At 49.9% G+C, this 17,100-nt stretch overlaps 2 protein-coding genes and 1 long non-coding RNA gene across 9 annotated transcripts; 1 reads left to right on the forward strand and 2 right to left on the reverse strand.

The window, feature by feature from the left end:
- Window positions 1-240: 240 nt before the first annotated feature.
- On the reverse strand, window positions 241-7,980 carry PIGO (phosphatidylinositol glycan anchor biosynthesis class O). 7 transcript variants are annotated; one of them, XM_055426955.2, is made up of 11 exons: window positions 7,927-7,980; window positions 6,390-6,930; window positions 5,673-5,816; window positions 5,357-5,480; window positions 4,886-5,045; window positions 4,365-4,544; window positions 2,591-4,115; window positions 1,843-2,046; window positions 1,418-1,632; window positions 743-813; window positions 241-591 (listed from the first exon to the last, which is right to left on the reverse strand). In XM_055426955.2, the coding sequence occupies exons 2-11, from the start codon at window positions 6,898-6,900 to the stop codon at window positions 330-332; spliced, it is 3,396 nt and encodes a 1,131-aa protein (XP_055282930.1). In that variant the 5' UTR covers window positions 6,901-6,930; window positions 7,927-7,980; the 3' UTR covers window positions 241-329. The 7 variants fall into 7 exon arrangements, with proteins under 7 accessions (XP_055282930.1, XP_055282932.1, XP_055282931.1 ...); XM_055426957.2 differs by having other exon boundaries at window positions 6,390-6,901; window positions 7,927-7,976; XM_055426956.2 differs by lacking the exon at window positions 7,927-7,980 and adding an exon at window positions 7,412-7,718 and having other exon boundaries at window positions 6,390-6,901.
- Window positions 7,732-13,007, forward strand: LOC129556780 (uncharacterized). Its single transcript, XR_016037849.1, has 3 exons — window positions 7,732-7,852; window positions 10,114-10,357; window positions 12,872-13,007. It is a non-coding gene; the product is annotated as an uncharacterized LOC129556780 (long non-coding RNA).
- Window positions 13,008-13,031: 24 nt separating this feature from the next.
- STOML2 (stomatin like 2) lies at window positions 13,032-16,279 on the reverse strand. The gene is made up of 10 exons (XM_055426968.1): window positions 16,149-16,279; window positions 15,775-15,912; window positions 15,207-15,306; window positions 15,031-15,089; window positions 14,847-14,948; window positions 14,570-14,704; window positions 14,276-14,420; window positions 14,076-14,155; window positions 13,719-13,847; window positions 13,032-13,308 (listed from the first exon to the last, which is right to left on the reverse strand). The coding sequence occupies exons 1-10, from the start codon at window positions 16,191-16,193 to the stop codon at window positions 13,171-13,173; spliced, it is 1,071 nt and encodes a 356-aa protein (XP_055282943.1). The 5' UTR covers window positions 16,194-16,279; the 3' UTR covers window positions 13,032-13,170.
- Window positions 16,280-17,100: the final 821 nt, after the last annotated feature.

A 17,100-nucleotide genomic window follows, 5' to 3' on the forward strand; every position in this document is an offset into this window, starting at 1 on the left:
AAGCAAAAGAATTTAGTAAAATACATCCCATGGCAAAGGGAAATGGCAAGTGGAATAACAGCAGTGATTTGCAAAGAGCTGGGAGAAGTGAATTCAGACAACTCCAACCACTTCTCAAAGGGTCTTAGATGCAGCCAGGTCTCCGTAAGACAGCTGATCCCATCTGTGCCTGGATAAAGGAGACAGAACTTCCTCATATCCCCTATAGGACAGTCAGGGCTTCCCCACACCTCAGACACATATATTTACATTATTATTTTATTCCACTTTGGAGACAGCCCCTCAGTCCCTCAGATGTATCCAATGCAGGAGTTAGGAATTAGGCTCTACTATGATCTTGAATTATAAAATAATGAAGTCCCAGATGCCAGTAAGTCCTGGCTGCATGGTGGTAAGAGGTGTGGCTGAGCCTCTCTTGCAGATGATCCAGCACCCGTATAGACCAGGCTAGATTGTTCTCCAGCTTTCTCCTGGGTCAGAACTAACTGCCTGAACCAGGAGCTCACAGCAACATCTACTCGCATCACCAAAGCTATGCCTAGACAAAGTCCCACGCTGCTCACAATGAAGCCCATGGCCTCAAAAACGAACCTGCAAAGAAAGGTAGAGAATCTCAAAGGACACAAACAGTAGATCTAGAGTCTCTTCCCCACTGAGGCAAAACCTTGTCCATCCGGATGTTCACTGTTTAATCCAAGGTTCACCCTCCCCACAGAAACATTTCTCAAGCAAATCCACTCACTTGGGGGCAAACACCTTCCAGACTAAGAGATGCCTGCGGAGGATGTAGGCTGCCAAGACACAGGCCAAAATCTGAGGGAAGAGAGGAGGGGTTAAGTTATTTGGGAAGGGGAGGAGGAAGTAGGTCAAGTAGAGTTGCTGTAGACCCCTGTGAAGAAAGGAAGGGGAAGGAGAGCAGTACCTATCAGTGGAGAGAACTCTGGGCTAAGAGTTAGGAAACTTAACTCTTTTCTTGGCGCTACTATGACTTGCAGTGTGACCGTGGACAAGCACTATTCATCTGTGTCTCTGAACACTCAGGCTCGGCCTCTCAGGGTGGAGGGAATGTCAGAGTCACACACTCTGCCTCTGAAGGAAAGGAAGATTAATTATCACAGCTTGGGAAGGAATCCCTGACTATCACCTCAGCTTTTCCAGTCTGTCCAGTGGAATGATCCCCAAATGCAACCATCAAGTCCAGATCTAGCCTGAAGAGAGGAAACAATCCAAGACTAGGTTGGAGACCCAGGTTCAAGTCTCAGTATTGCCATTTGAGGTCACTGGCCTTTGGGCAATCACTTCACTTATCTAAGCCTCAATCAAGGCTCTCTCCTAGGGTTTTGGCAAAGTGTGAAAAGAAGGTGATGTCCACGCATGTGAAAAGATCACTAACTCCATGATCTGTCCTTGCACCCACCTGAATACCAAGGACAAAGAGGTACTTGAGGCCCAGCTGCAGCAGCGCTGCACTGAAGTGCTGAGGTGCATCCCGGAGCCGCATCTCCATCAGTGGCTCCTGCTCCTCCTCAGGCCTGACTCTGGCCTCAGCTTCATTTCCTGGGGGCTGCCGCCTCTTCCGGGATCCTTGATTCTCACACAGAAAGGGCCAGAGCAGGAGCAACGGGCAACCTACTGCCTCAGAGAAAGGCAGGGCTAGAATCAAGGGAAGACCCATGGACCAGGTCACCCTGTCCCCCAAGTACTCTAGCTGGCTCAGCCTCCAATCAGCACAGGCCAAGGGGTGCCGAAGATCTAACAAAATGATCTTTCCCTACTAAATTTCAGGGGCTTCCTTTCCTTCCACACAGCCACAGTGGAAACAAGGGAAGAATGAGGAGGTACCTGCAAAGAGAATATGGGAGGCAAAAGTGTTGGCTCCCACCAGGAAAGCATACAGCCAGGTAAAGTTACGACTCTCTGAGATTCCCACGAACGCTGCATGCCATTGGATAGCTGAAAAGGCAGTCTGATGGCCGGTGGTATAGAAGGTCTGTGTGGCCATGAGGGCCCATGCAAAGACTGCATGCCACGGCACAGTAAAAGGACCTGGGGGAACAGATATGCCTCTTCACAGTCATGTCCCACTCCCTACCCCACAGCCCACTGCCCCGAGATCACACACAACTACTACCTCAGTGCTAAGTCTCCTACACACACGAATCCCCAACACCCTCATCGTCTAATAATCAACACTCTGATATGCTAATTCCCTCCCTGGCACAAAGCCCCACTGCTCTAATCTGTGGTCAACTTCTTTTTCTCATATACACACAGTTCACTATCTCTCATCACTGGAAAATCAGGAAATGCACTCATGAGGATGCAGCATTTCCATAAAAACTGAGTCTTAGAGTACTGTGTGTCCATCTTCTCCATGAATTCTGCTGGCCCTGAAAGTCAATGGGAGGCTTCAGTTAGCTTGGCCACAGCAGATAAGAGAGAGGACATCAGGAAGACCCTCTTGACTGGGGGGTGTGAGACCTTGTATCAAGGTGAAGATCCTGAGGAGCAACACCTCCCTAAAGATAAGAGGGGCCGAACTTACATCCCTACTATCCATGGGTGAATCAGGGCTGAGACATGTATTTACCAGGGGTGGTGATGGGTATCCCGGCAGCAAGCAGATGCAGGAGAAGGAAGCTCTGCAGAAACAGAAGCAGGAACACAAGGCTAATGCGCTCTACATGCAATAGCAGAAGTGGGAAGGCCAAGAGGGTGAGGGCCGTGACCACAGCAGCTGAGTAGACGCTCCCCAACTGATAGGCAGCCACGGTCAGCTGACCCTGAGATTTGGTCCTCTCTAGCCGGCCCCGGAACTCCTCTTGTATGTGTCGGTAGATTTGAGGAACCACATAATCCAGGTCAGCCTGAGAAGTGGGGGGACCTGAGAAGGGAGTGAGGACAGTCCTGGTCCTTGGAGCACCTGTTGTGGCCTTCACCAGCACTGTCACAGGTCTCCAGAGCAGCAGCATGAGCCCTGAAGCAGCCAACCCTACCACAGCCCGAGGCAGCATAACTGAGGCCCCAGAGACCAAGGCCCGGAGACGTGGGGGTGCTTCATCTGCCCCTGATGCCAATGCCCAGTAGGCAGCAGTGCCCAGTCCCATTAGGGGCAGCCCCCAGCGCACAAAGAGCACAGGGGGCTCAGGGCTCTTGAGATTACCATAGCAGCGAAGCCACAGCCGCACAGAGGCTAACAGGGCCACCAGCGCCCCAACACAAGCTCCATACCACAAATTCTTGGCTCGACTACCCACTGTGGATCGCAAGGGACTCAGCAAGGGAGAGGAGTTGCAAACAGGTGTCTCTTCATGGCAGCGATAAAAAAGTCCAGCTAGCCTTATACATAAAAGCAACCCAACTCCAAGTTCCACGGCATGCGTGGCACTGTATTGCGGGGAGCCTGTGGGAGTGAAAAAGCCAAGGCGAGGTATCGAGAGTAGCTTAGGTGGCATCAGCTTGCCCTCCCAGTGAAGTCGGGCAACCAGGAGCAAGACGAGTGAGATCAAAAGGAAGGCGGCAACGCTGGCCTCAGTTATAACATAGCTATCGGAGAAGAAACCAGCAAAGCGAATGAGCAGGAGTAACAGGACTGGCCTGGGCATGGAAAGGAGAGATGCCAGGGGCCTTTTTGATCCCCAACTCGCCCAAGCTTTCCACAGAAAAGGCAGGAGTGAGCCCACTGCAGCCATGGCCCCTAGAACCATGGAATCCAGCTTCAGCCCAGTAGATGCCAGGAGTCCAGCACATACCATGGCCCCACTCAGACCCAAGGCCATGGGTTTTAGGAGAGGGCCTAAATAGAAGGCTGGGGATGCTGCCCACTGGGATACCAGTAGGCAAAGAAAGCAGGTAGCAGCCAAAAGAGCAGCACCCCCTGCCATGCGGACCAGAGAAAAACGAGCCCAAGACTCAATGCACATGGCCCGAACTCCCCGCAGGAACTGCTGCAGCTCAAGAATCACAGTCTGGAGCGCTGCCTCAGCCCCCTGGGGGCTCTGCAGAAGTCGCTGGTAGTCCGCAGAAGCCTTGGAGAAGAGCTTCTGCAATCGATGCAGCTCCTGAACTTGAAGGTCCTGAGCAGTGGCTGAGTAGGTGTGAAGAAATCGGGACACCTGGCAAAAAAAGATCAGAGGCCAAGGGGAGAAGCTCAGAGACATATATTGGGACACGGGCAAAGATAGGTACTACCTAAGAGGGTACCTGGAAATCAGGAACCCAAAATCTCTCTAGGACAGAGGGAGAGGGAGGATATGGCTATGGAATGTGTGACTATGATTGAACAAGGGATAATCAAGTGGGTCATTATGCTTCTCCCATGCCGAACCTAACTCTGTCACCTGGAAGCCCAGCCCATTACTTACCTGCTGGGCATTGAGATGCAGAGCTGAGGCTTGGGCCAGAGCAGAGGAACGAGGCTGGGAGTCTTCGATCTCTGAGAACACCTCAGCTATCACCTCCCCGATGTTTCCAAATGGGATGGGCAGGCCCAGCAGCAGGGCCAGTGTAGGCACAAGGCTGATTTGAGGAATTATCTCTGGCTCCTAGAGAACAAGGACAGGGGTCAACGGGTTCACCAAAGAGGTGAAGTCTGGGGACTTCCTGGTCCAGTGGTTAAGACTCTGTGATTCTACTGCACGGAGAATAGGTTCAATCCTTGGTCAGTGAACTAAGATCCCTCATGCCATGTAGAGCAGCCAAAAAAAAAAAGAGGTAAGATCAGTGTTTGGGGTGGAAGATATAGGGGACTTAGGCAGGAAACAAGAGTGGAGGATGCCCAGGGTCCTGAATTTGGGAGATTAAAATGGAGGGATCCACAAGAACGCTATGATCATGATGTAACTTGAATAGCAGGAAACCACACAAAGCACATCTCAGGACTTACCTCTGCAGGAGCGCTGGGGAAGAGAGCTCTGGGACTATACAGAAAAAGTGCAGTTGAGGTTTCCAGCTTACTCTCTCCTCCATGGTTCCCACTGATGGTCATCCCATGGTCCCCAGTCACCACCAGCAGTGTGTCATTCTTCAGACGCTTCACAAGTCCCCTGGGGGGATCAAGAAATGTGTCAGGAGGTAGGGAGAGATAAATATTTTTTTCAGGGGCCCATTTACCCCCAGCCATAACTTCCATTAGTGGGACCTAGACATCTGGCAAAAAGACACCTCTTCAGTCACAACCCTACTGCCCAAAACCACACACTGAGTTACTCAAAATGGATGAGACCCCTAGCGTCAGAGAAAGGCCTAAAGACAGAATTCAACCAAGAAAGGGACCCCAAATAAGGATTTTTTTCTTTTGGGACCACATATCATCTCAGACACAAACCCACTCCCCCAGTCAAAATCCCACACTCACTGGATCATTTTATCCATTTGGGTAAGTTTCTTAGCCATGTCAGGATGGTAAGGGTCATGCTTGTGGCCACAGTGATCCACACCCAGGAAGTGAGTAATCAGCACGTCCCATTTGTCACTGTCCACTGTGAAGGAGAGAACCTAAGCACATAGGATTAAGGCTCATTCTTCCACCCCAGCCAGGCTCTGATGTTCCTATGTCCAGGGACACAGGCCCAGGCCACTGCACCCATGGTAGCTTCAGAATCTGTAACTGACACAGCCCTCCCCACCTCCCAGTTTTGGTCTCCCAGGCCTGCCTCGGACCCCGTGCTCACTGGTTGGGTAGAGGTGTTCCATGATGCCATTGTCCACTGTGTCTAGGTCTCTGACATTGAAGGATGGGAAGAATAAAGCTTGGGAAAAAACTCCAGGGAAAAGATCATTCCAGGTTTCATCTCCCATGAAGACCACACGTCTTCCTGCAGGGACACAGGAGTCAGGGGAGGAGGAAGAGGAGAGGCCTTTCAAAGATCTATCGGAATTCCCAACCATGCACTCTAAGGCACAGCAGTTCATTTAACAACTCTTTATATCCTTCGAGGCCTACCATTTTCTACCAGGAAGCTTTCCCTGACAACAATACTCCACCCAGATCTCTTACTACTTGTTCCTATAAAAGGCTCTGCTAGTCCTCAGACCCTGGCTCTATCTTGGCTGCTCTGTTTTTCATGGGTGCATCTTGCTTTTCCCCAGTCAATGGTGGACAGGGCCTGGATCCTCTGCTTTCTCCTCCACACTTTATGAGGATACCAGACCCACAACTCTTCATCTCTCCCATGCCCCTTGACCAAGAGCTCCCCAAAAGTAAAACCAATACCCCATGCAGATTAGAAACTCCAGGACACAGCCTGCACCTGTGCTACCTGCATGCAGGGCTGTGGTCTCTTTCTCCTTACTGTACTAACTAGTCAAATATGCAGCTGGGCACCCAAAGTTCTGATTCTCTGACTTCGTCTTTGCCAAGGTACTCCTGGCCTCTGAAGAGGACTAACCTGTACTGGAAAGCTGCTTAATGAGATTATCTTCCACTATGGCGCTGCTGGCAAAATTACTGCCAGCATCAATAAAGGTAGGCAGTGAGCCGGTGGTTAAGGCCTTGAGGCGCTGCACGGTGGTGGTCGGGGGGTCAGCCTTGGCTTGGTAGAGCCTGGCATGGTGGGGCTGACTTTCCAGGAGCCTCTGCAAGAAGCCCATTTTACCCAGGAAAGGCAGGGAGACAGGAGGCTCCCCAGAAACAGGTGCACGCTGGGGCTGGGCAAAGTCAAATCGCAGAGCATCTATCACCACCAACACGAGCCGAGAGAATCGGGAAGCCATCCAGCAGGCCCCAGGTTCCCCTCGGCCCCCCAGTGGCAGGGCTCCAGGGCCTGGGGGTTCTTGACAGCTGCTATGGTTGGTGAGCTCCCAACGGGTGAGCAGGAAGCCACTGGTGAAGAGAGCAATGCCGGCGTAGAAGAGGAAGCTCACCCAGGCCAGGAAAAGCAGCACTGAGATCTTCTGCATCCTGGTAGTAGCAGGAGAGGGAATTCATAACTGTGAGGCAAAAAACCAGTAGATATTCTAGTCTCTCAGTACAAAGCCCTGTTAGAATCACTTCCTCTTGGAAGCTCTCCTGAAGATAAACAGTCCCATAACCAACCCAATGCAGTGTTCCCCTCCATCAGTTATATGAGAGTTTCTGAAAGTGAGGTGTGCAGACTCCTGGCATCAACCTGGAGTGGGTGTTTTTAAAATGCTGACTTTCAGACTTCCTTGATGGTCCAGTGTTAAGAATCCACGTGCCAACACAGGGGACACGGGTGGGATCCCTGGTCGGGGGAGATTCCACATGCCCCTGCACCACAGCTCCTGAGCCTGAACTCTAGAGCCCAGTGCTCCATAACAAGAGAAGCCAACACAATGACACCAGGCACTGCAAGGAAGAGCAGCCCCCACTCACTCCAAGGAGAGAAAGCCCACGCAAAGCAAGGAAGACCCAGGGCAGCCAAAAGTAAAAATAAATAAAAAACGTCACCCGAGATCCCCGGAATCAGGATCTTTGAGGGTGGAGCATAAGAATTTGTATATGTACTTCAGGAGATCCTAACGATGGAAAACACAATCCAGGGGGAATCATTCCAAGTGGTAGACTGCTTTCCGACAGCCCGCTTCTCCTCTCTGCTCGCCAATTTCAACACGCCTGGGGTGGCCAAGGCTCGCAGCCACAGGGGAATCCTGGCCAGGCTGACGGCGCCGCCTGGCGGGGACTTAGGAGTCGTACTCGGCTTCCGGACACCCAGGATAACCAGACGAGAAGCGCGACCTCCCCGGCTCAGCAGGGCAGAGGCGCGAGGTGGTAAGGCGGTTGGACCTCGCTGGGACCCAGACGTCCAGATGGCTTTGCCTCCTCCGATGGCTGTCCAGCCTTAGGCTGGACACCTTGACCGGCTACTGGGCCCGCCAGACTGCAAGCTCTGTGAGTGGGGTAGGGAGGGTCCCTAATTTCTGGGAAAAGCAAAAGTAAGGGGATTTGGGGAGCCCCTGCCTCACCTTGAATGGCGCCCGGAAGTGCAGCGACGGCGCCTGCGGCCCGGCACCACAGAGGTGCGTGCGACGGATAGCGCGACCCGCAGGGGTCTTCGTCGCCATCTGCTGGCATCTCCGGGGAAATTCGCCAAGGCTGGCCTGAGGAGTTTAATGGGAGATTATAGTAATTTCGAGAAGGGGGCGACAGAGAATGAGATGGCTGGATGGCATCACCGACTCGATGGACATGAGTCTGAGTGAACTCCGGGAGTTGGTGATGGACAGGGAGGCCTGGCGTGCTGTGGTTCATGGGGTCACAAAGAGTCGGACACGACTGAGCGACTGAACTGAACTGAAATGATAGTAATTTCGAATCGGGGGCAAGCTGGAAGAGTTGAGGGAACCACTGTCCATTGTTGGTTAAGACTAAGATCTAGGCTTATGAAACCAAACTTATCTTGAATCCTAGCTCTGCCACTGACTGTCATTATTGGGCATTATCTCGTCTGTAAAATAGGGATAATATTTATTTCCCCTCTTTTGCCAAGCTGACTCAGAATGATAGCTTTTATTATTCATCCTTCCCAAGTTTTTCACTGAATCTTACAATTCAGTAATAAAAAGACAATCAATTCAAAACTGAGCAAAGGATCTGAATAGATATTTCTCCAAAGAAGATACATGAATGACCAATTAACGCATTAGAAGATGCTCAATATTATTAGCCATCAGCAAAATATTGGAGATATCACTTCAAACCCAGGAGGATAGCTATAACAAGTATTGGTATGGGCATGAAGAAAGTTCAGTTCAGTTCAGCCGCTCAGTCGTGTCCAACTCTTTGTGACCCCGTGAACCGCAGCATGCCAGGCCTCCCTGTTCATCACCAACTCCTGGGGTTTACCCAAACTCATGTCCATTGAATCCGTGAAGCCATCCAACCATCTCATCCTCTGTTGTCCCCTTCTCCTCCTGCTTTCAATATTTGCCAGCATCAGGGTCTTTTCAAATGAGTCAGCTCTTCCCATCAGGTGGCCAAAATATTGGAGTTTCAGCTTCAACATCAGTCCTTCCAATGAATACCCAGGACTGATCTCCTTTAGGATGGACTGGTTAGATCTCCTTGCAGTCCAAGGGACTCTCAAGAGTCTTCTGCGATACCACAGTTCAAAAGCATCAATTCTTTGACACTCAGCTTTCTTTATAGTCCAACTCTCACATCCATACATGACTACTGGGAAAACCATAGCCTTGGCTAGACGGATCTTTGTTGACAAAGTAAGGAGTGAGTGAAGTCACTCAGTCGTGTCCAACTCTTTGTGATCCCATGGACTGTAGTCTACCAGGCTTCTCTATCCATGGGATTTTCCAGGCAAGAGTACTGGTGTGGGTTGCAATTTCCTTCTCCAGGGGATCTTCCTGACCCAGGGGATCGAACCCAGGTCTCCTGCATTGCAGGCAGACGCTTTACCCTCTGAGCCACCAGGGAAAGGCCTGACAAGTAATGTCTCTGCTTTTTAATATGCTGTCTAGGTTGGTCATAACTTTCCTTCCCAGGAGTAAGCATCTTTTAATTTCATGGCTGCAATCACCATCTGCAGTGATTTTGGAACCCAAAAAAATAGTCAGCCACTGTTTCCACTGTTTCCCCATGTATTTCCCATGAAGTGATGGGACCGGATGCCATGATCTTAGTTTTCTGAATGTTGAGCTTTAAGCCAACTTTTTCAATCTCCTCTTTCACTTTCATCAAGAGGTTCTTTAGTTCCTCTTCACTTTCTGCCATAAGGGTGGTATCATCTGCATATCTGAGGTTATTGATATTTCTCCTGGCAATCTTGATTCCAGCTTGTGCTTCCTCCAGCCCAGCGTTTCCCATGATGTACTCTGCATATAAGTTAAATAAGCAGGGTGACAATATACAGCCTTGACGTACTCCTTTTCCTATTTGGAACCAGTCTGTTGTTCCATGTACAGTTCTAACTGTTGCTTCCTGACCTGCATACATGTTTCTCAAGAGGCAGGTCAGGTGGTCTGGTATTCCCATCTCTTTCAGAATTTTCCACAGTTTATTGTGATCCACACAGTCAAAGGCTTTGGCATAGTCAATGAAGCAGAAATAGATGTTTTTCTGGAACTCTCTTGCTTTTTCGATGATCCAGCGGATGTTGGCAATTTGATCTCTGGTTCCTTTGCCTTTTCTAAAACCAGCTTGAACATCTGGAAGTTCACGGTTCACATACTGCTGAAGCCTGGCTTGGAGAATTTTGAGCATGACTTGTGGCCACTGCTGAGTTTTCCAAATTTGCTGACCTATTGAGTGCAGCACTTTCACAGCATCATCTTTTAGGACTTGAAATAATTCAACTGGAATTCCATCACCTCCACAAGTTTTGTTGGTAGTGATACTTCCTAAGGCCTACTGGACTTCACATTCCAGGATGTCTGGTTCTAGGTGAGTGATCACAGCATTGTAATTATCTGGGTAGTGAAGATCTTTTTTGTACAGTTCTTCTGTGTATTATTGCTACCTCTTAATATCTTCTGCTTCTGTTAGGTCCATATCATTTATGTCCCTTATTGAGCCCATCTTTGCATGAAATGTTCCCTTGGTATCTCTGTTTCTTGAAGAGATCTCTAGTCTTTCCTATTCTATTGTTTTCCTCTATTTCTTTGCATCGATCGCTGAGGAAGGCTTTCTTATCTCTCGTTGCTATTCTTTGGAACTCTGCATTTAAATGGGTATCTCTTTCCTTTTCTCCTTTACTTTTCACTTCTCTTCTTTTCACAGCTATTTGTAAGGCCTCCTCAGACAGTCATTTTGCTTTTTTGCATTTTTTTTTCTTGGGGATGGTCTTGGTTCCTGTCTCCTTTACAGTGTCACGAACCTCCGTCCATAGTTCACCAGGTACTCTATCAGATCTAGTCCCCTAAATCTATTTCTCACTTCCACTGTATAATCATAAGGGATTTGATTTAGGTAATACCTGAATGGTCCAACTGCTGTTGGAATTGTAAAATGATACATCAGCTTTTGAAATTTTGGCAGTTCTTCAGAAGGTTAAACAGAGTTACCATTTAACCCAACAATTCCACTTGTAGGTACATTTCCACCCAAGGGAAATGAAAAACGTGTGGCCACACAAAAACTGGCACATGAAGGTTCACAGTAGCCTTATCATAATAGCCAAAAGGTGAAAACAACCCAAATGGCCTTCACTGATGAATGGATGAACAAAATATGTTATATCTATACAATAGAATATTGTTTGCCAATTTAAAAAAAAGATAAAGTATTACAAGTAGCTATACGCTGCTACATGAGTGAACCTTAAAAACATGCTATGTAGAAAAAACCGATCACAAAATAGCACATATTATTCCATTTATAAGAATACATAAACCTACAGACACAGAAAGTAAATCAGTGGTTGTCTAGGGCTGAGGGGAGAGAGGAATGACTACTAGTGGATACCGGGTTTTTGTGGCAGGGTGGGAATGGGAGGGCAGGGATGAAAATGTTCTAGATTGTGAGAGTTGCACTATGTGTGAATATATTACAAATTATTGAATTTACACTTGAAGCAGGTGAATTGCAGCACACGTGAATTATCTCAGAAAAACTACCATTTAAAACAAAACAGAAAACCTCTCCAGTGGTTTCTCATCAGAGTTGAGCTCAAATTATTGTAGTGGCCCTACCAATCTACATACCATCTCCCCACCTCCTTATCTGATTCATCTAGCTGCCCTTTATTTCCCGAACTCTGTTTCATCCACTGTAGCTCTTTAGCTCTCCCCAATAAGGCAGCCATTTTCTGCCTTAGGTGTGTCTGCAATCTCCTGTTAGCTTTACTCCCAGATGGCCAAGTGTGTCTTCCCCTCATCTCCATATCTAAGCTTAAATGCACCATCAGTGAGGCTTCCTGCAACACTCTACTTAATATTACAGCCCCATCTCCCTTCCTTTAATTTCCTCTGTAGCACAACTCATCAGCATCTTATTAACGATTTGTCCCTTCCAAATAGAATGTATGTTCATTGAGAGTAGGAAATTTTATTACTGTATCCTGTTCCTGGCATATAGTTGGGATTCAATAAGTAGTTATTAAATGGATAAATTCTAACTCAGAAATATGTTGAAATATCCCTTTGCCTTCATCCCCAAAGCCCCTTATCTCTGTTCACCCTCTAGGACCACTGAGGCAGCCCTCTTACTGTCCTTTCAGCCTCCCATCTCTCCTTCAGATCCCCTGACCACATAGCAGCAGGACAGCTCTATCTAAAACACTGGTTACCTTAACCTTCTTAAAATTCTTCATGGGAAGGGGAAAAAACCCTTCATGCCCCTGTATCAGCCTCCCCTCAATAAGGTCCAAACTTTCAGGACCCTATCTCCCTGAGATTTGGCCTTTGCCACCCAGTCACATCCCCTAACACCCCACCCTTCAGCCACAACAAGCAACTCTGAATGTTCCAACTTCTCTGGAGCCATGGGTCTTTGCATATCTTAGTCCCAAACCATCATCTGATGAATCCATCAGTTTTTCCAGCCTGAGCCCAGTGGCAGGGTTAGTAACCTTGCTGCCCACAGTGACATGCTCCTCCCCACAGGATCCCTCAGCCAGAACTTTCCTCCACCTCAGCATGCATCACTTTGTACCTCAGTCTGCTTCCTGTGAAAACAGGGATGACTGGGTTTGGGTTCTTCTGTAACCTATGTATCCCTGAGCTTGGCACATGGTAGATATGATTCAATGTTTTTGAATGAACGAATGAGTGTCCTCAGTCCCTGAGGACCCAATGAGCATTCAGCAGCACTACTCTACCAGGGCAGTCCTCTTTCCCTTTAATAAAACCCCAACACTTGCTCAAATTCACAGCCCCACACTTAGCTAGAGGGGGGACTACGCTCCCCAGCTGGCAGTTTGGTAGACGTATGGCTTAATCCTTCCACTGTATCCCACAGCTTCTCCTGAAGACAGGCAGAATGACTGAACAAAGGTTCATTCTTATTCACGGAGGAATCGGTTCCCAAGACCTGACAGGACTGGAGGTTGGTTGGCAGAAGTCATCCAAGGAAAACACTGGTGACTTTCCCAACTTCATTCCCCAAGCAAAGAGGACAGTTTCAGTTTGCCGTTGGCCAGTTTATTACATGATTAAAGTTCAAATAAAAAAATAATAACCAAAATCTTGGCAGGGAGGCTAGAGCTGCTGCCAGTGGTGCTCCCCTGTCCCCCACCTCCCTGCCCAAGCCCAGCTCCATTAACTCAGCTTGACTCGATCAAGTTCCTCATCAAGACTCGCATCTGTGCTCCGGACATCTCTGCTGCTCCTGCTGGAGACTGAGTCCTGGACTTCCGGTACTGGGGCTTTGGTGAGGGCCCCATACACACCCATGGCCTGAGGAGAGGGACAGAGAGACAGCCATGAAGACACATGGCAGGAGGCATAGCCCAACACACCAGTGGCTCAAAGGAAGAAGGGAAAGCTGGAGCCAGTAAACTTGTTTTTCCTTTCTCTCTCTTAAGCCTCAGTCTTAAAAGTTTTGGAGTCTGTTCTAGGAATGTTACACACTCCCAGCACAGGGTCACCCTCAAAATGCTAATACAGGTATCTGGAAAAAAAAAAAAGGATGTCTCAAGGGGTTCCTTTCCATCAGAGATGAGTGGAGTGTCTCATTCAGGGGATGAAGAGAGGTGTAGGTTTCAGAACACTCTAAAAGTCTCTATGGTAAAAGTGATGATGGTGGCGGGTGGGGGGGTCTTGGTCTCTGGCATTGGTGCTGTGCTGGGTCCTCCGGGCACTCTAACCTGAGCCACCATACTGGTGACGTCGCCGGGGTTGGAGGGCAGCAGGATGGTGTTGGAGTCCTTGGCCAGTTTAGAGAACGCGCTGACGTACTGCTCGGCCACAGTCAGTGAAGCTGCTGCATCTCCATTCTGTGGCCACAGGGAGGATAAAAATCAGAGATCACAGACTTGGAGAGGAAGGAGGGAAGAAAGTGGAGAGAAATCAGGTTCCTAGAAAGAGGACATGCAAAACACAATACAAGAGATCACGGAATGCGGCTCAATGGAACCAAAAAGGCAGGAATTTCCCCCAGGGTAGAAGAGAGAACCCCTTCTATTGCCAAATCCCGTCCCCACTCCCACCCAGGGGCCTCTCACATGTTGTGTCAGAGCTGCAGCCAGGATGCGAATAGCTTCAGCTTTAGCCTTGGCCTTGGCCAGAACTGCACTGGCCTCTCCTGAAAGAAAAAGAGAGACAGAACTTGATCTATGAGGGCAGGGTACCCCAAAGCTTCTGTCCTTACCAACCTTCAAAGACCCATACCCTGTTCATCCCTCAGCCTCTACCCTCTGCTGACCTGCTGCCTGATTTATTTGTTCAGCCTTTTCTGCCTCGGAGGCCAGGATCTGTGCCTGCTTCTTTCCCTCTGCCACGTTGATGGCTGACTCTCGAGTCCCCTCAGACTCTAGAACTGTGGCCCGTTTCCGCCGCTCTGCCTCCACCTAGAAGCCCCAAGCAGCGAGAAACCAGAGTTAAAGAAAGACCTGACACCAATCTGCAGTTGGACCCACTTCAGTAGGGAAGAGGGTCCAGGTTTCCCATGCAACTGGAGCCTCCTGAAGTACTCTTCCCCACTCCCCCCGGTCTCCACCTGCATCTGCATGGACTCCTTCACCCGGGGTGGTACATGGATATCCTTGATCTCATAACGGAGGCAGCGGATGCCCCAGCAGTCGGCAGCCTGGTTGATGGCATCCACGATGCTAGCATTGAGGGACTCCCGCTCCTGGAGGATGAGAGGTGGAAGCTCCAAGGCCTCAACTCACCTATCAGGAGGCTAGGTGAAGAACGTCCCAAGACTGATCCCAGAAAGGACTGGGTGCCAGGTATGAGTCTTCAAACCCTAACTCTGGCTCAGATCCCCTTACCCGGAAGACTTTGTCCAGAGAGAGTTTGCCGAGCTCTGATCTCATGGTTGTCTGAGCTAGCTGGGTGACAGCATATTCAGGGTCTTCCACACCATAGCTTGCCTGAAAGGCGCATGGAGACTGTAAGTGGCTTGGGGCAGGATTTTAGGAAGGAGAGCAACTCAGGAGCTGCAAAGGTAGATACCTTGTAGGGGTCCATGATGCGCAGGTAAAGGACTCCATCGATTTGCAGAGTTACATTGTCTGTATGTGCAGGAGCAGGAGAGAAAGAAGGTCAGGCCCCTAAGTTCCAATGAGCTCTTTCTCCTGCCACCATGGCCTAACGGCCTCAGAGAACCCGTGTCACCCTGCACCCCTCACCAAGTGTCACAGCAGACTGCTCAGGCACGTTGATGACAATTTCCTTGAGACTCTGCACATATCGGATCCGGTCTAACACAGGGATGAGAATATTCAAGCCCTGGGAAGAGGAGTCACAGGTCTTCAGAAGGATGTGGGACTGTAGGGTTGGAATCCAAGCTAGGCCTGGAGTGGGTAGGCAATCAATATAGATTCTGCCCAGAAAACAGAAGACTTGGGATGACACTGATAGATAGAAAGGTAAGGGTAGGAATGTCAGGCTGGATCTCTGAATGGAAGGGAGAATCAAGGGAACAGGAGCCAGCAGAGTAGCCTTCTCCATGCAGACAAGTGGAACTGAGAGGGTAAACAGAAGAGACTCCCAACATGGGGCCTGTGGGATGCTAGGGCAATAGGAAAAGGTGGTAAGATGGGTATGATCGTCAACAGTCTGGGCCCTGCTGGGTTTGGCCTAGGGTGTCAGAAGCCAAAGGCGAAGGCAGGCCCCACCAAGGTCTCACCCCATCCCCCCATGTCGTGAGGGAATTGGGATTCAGGCTGGCCCGTGGTGGGCAGAAGAGGTTCTCACAGGCTCCAAGATCCGGTGGAATCGGCCCATTCGCTCCACCACCCAGGCCTCCTGCTGTGGCACAAACAAGACCACGGTGTTTCGGGGCAATCCAGAGGAGGCGCGGCGCGGAGCGCGGGCAGAAGCCTGGACGGAGCCCTGAAGGGAAGAAGAGGATTTGCAGAGGCCCAGCCAGCCAGGCACCCCGCCCCTCTCGGCGCCCGTCCGGGAGTCAAGTCCCTAAACCACGACCCTAAAGTGTTCTCGGAGAGGGACTCATGTGAGTACAACCTCCGACCTCAGTTCTCTCCCCAAACTTAGAATCTGGCCAGTTCCCAGTTGAAGACCCAGGTGATCTCTGGCCTGATCCTTAGAAAAGGATGCCTCGCACTCACCTTCAGCAAAAGGGCCCCAGTCCCCCGCGCCGCGCGCGCCAGCATTTCCCACGGCCACAGGGACCTCCGGAACCAACGAGACGCGTAGCAGAGCGGTCGCTCTAGATGTCCGGACCTGAGCCTTTCCTCCCGTATACCACTCCTCCGGATGTGCTTCCGGTCTTCCTCTTTCCCCTCCCCCTCCCATACTCAGCCAATCAGCGTTACTCGGCAGAAGCGTGGGTCAAGTTGCTCCCGGTGAGGCCCCCAGATCTTCCAGAGAGCGCCGAAGGCCAGAGGTTCTTGTTCTCTCTGAACAAGCCCAAGCTCCCCAATACTGTGACCAACTGGAGGCTATTTTCCATGTGTCGGTGTCCCAGAAAAGCCTCCCAGAGTTCTTTACCCCCACTGGAGACTCAGTTTACCCTTCTGAGCGTATAATCGCTCCATCTGTCACCATAGCTACCAGGAGACTGGCGCTGTCTCAGAGCCAAGGTTGCCATAGTGACATTCTCTGGTAGTCCTGCCGTGTTGTACCCAGCCCTCCCACTGGGGACTGACCCCATTCCCGTTGCCATGGTGATTGGGGCCTAACATTGCCCAGTGATTGGACTGAGATTTCTCCCTCCCCTCTCTTCCCAAGGCACCATAGCCTTTTCTACCTCTACCCCGTCAGGGTCTATTAGGCCAGGTTCCTTTACACACATAGTCCAGCACACAGCCCCCACATTCAGCGTTCTCTGGAGCATGTCACCCTGCGCACATCTCTGATGCTCTGGCACATAGGACTTGCATAGTCATCCTCATTTTATGTATCAGAGTGCTGAAACTCAGAGGAGCTAAAATCAATAGAACCTGTATAAGAATCCAGATTTACATTCAAAGTTCAGCTTCTATGGCAGAACCTTCCCTATCACGCCACCCCATTATGTGAAAAGAGCTAGACCAGACCCTAAGAATCATGGGGGTCTCC

Source organism: Moschus berezovskii, chromosome 7 (assembly GCF_049115385.1).
Source record: "Moschus berezovskii isolate FMDL1 chromosome 7, NW_MosBer_1.0, whole genome shotgun sequence".
Lineage (NCBI taxonomy): Eukaryota > Metazoa > Chordata > Mammalia > Artiodactyla > Moschidae > Moschus > Moschus berezovskii.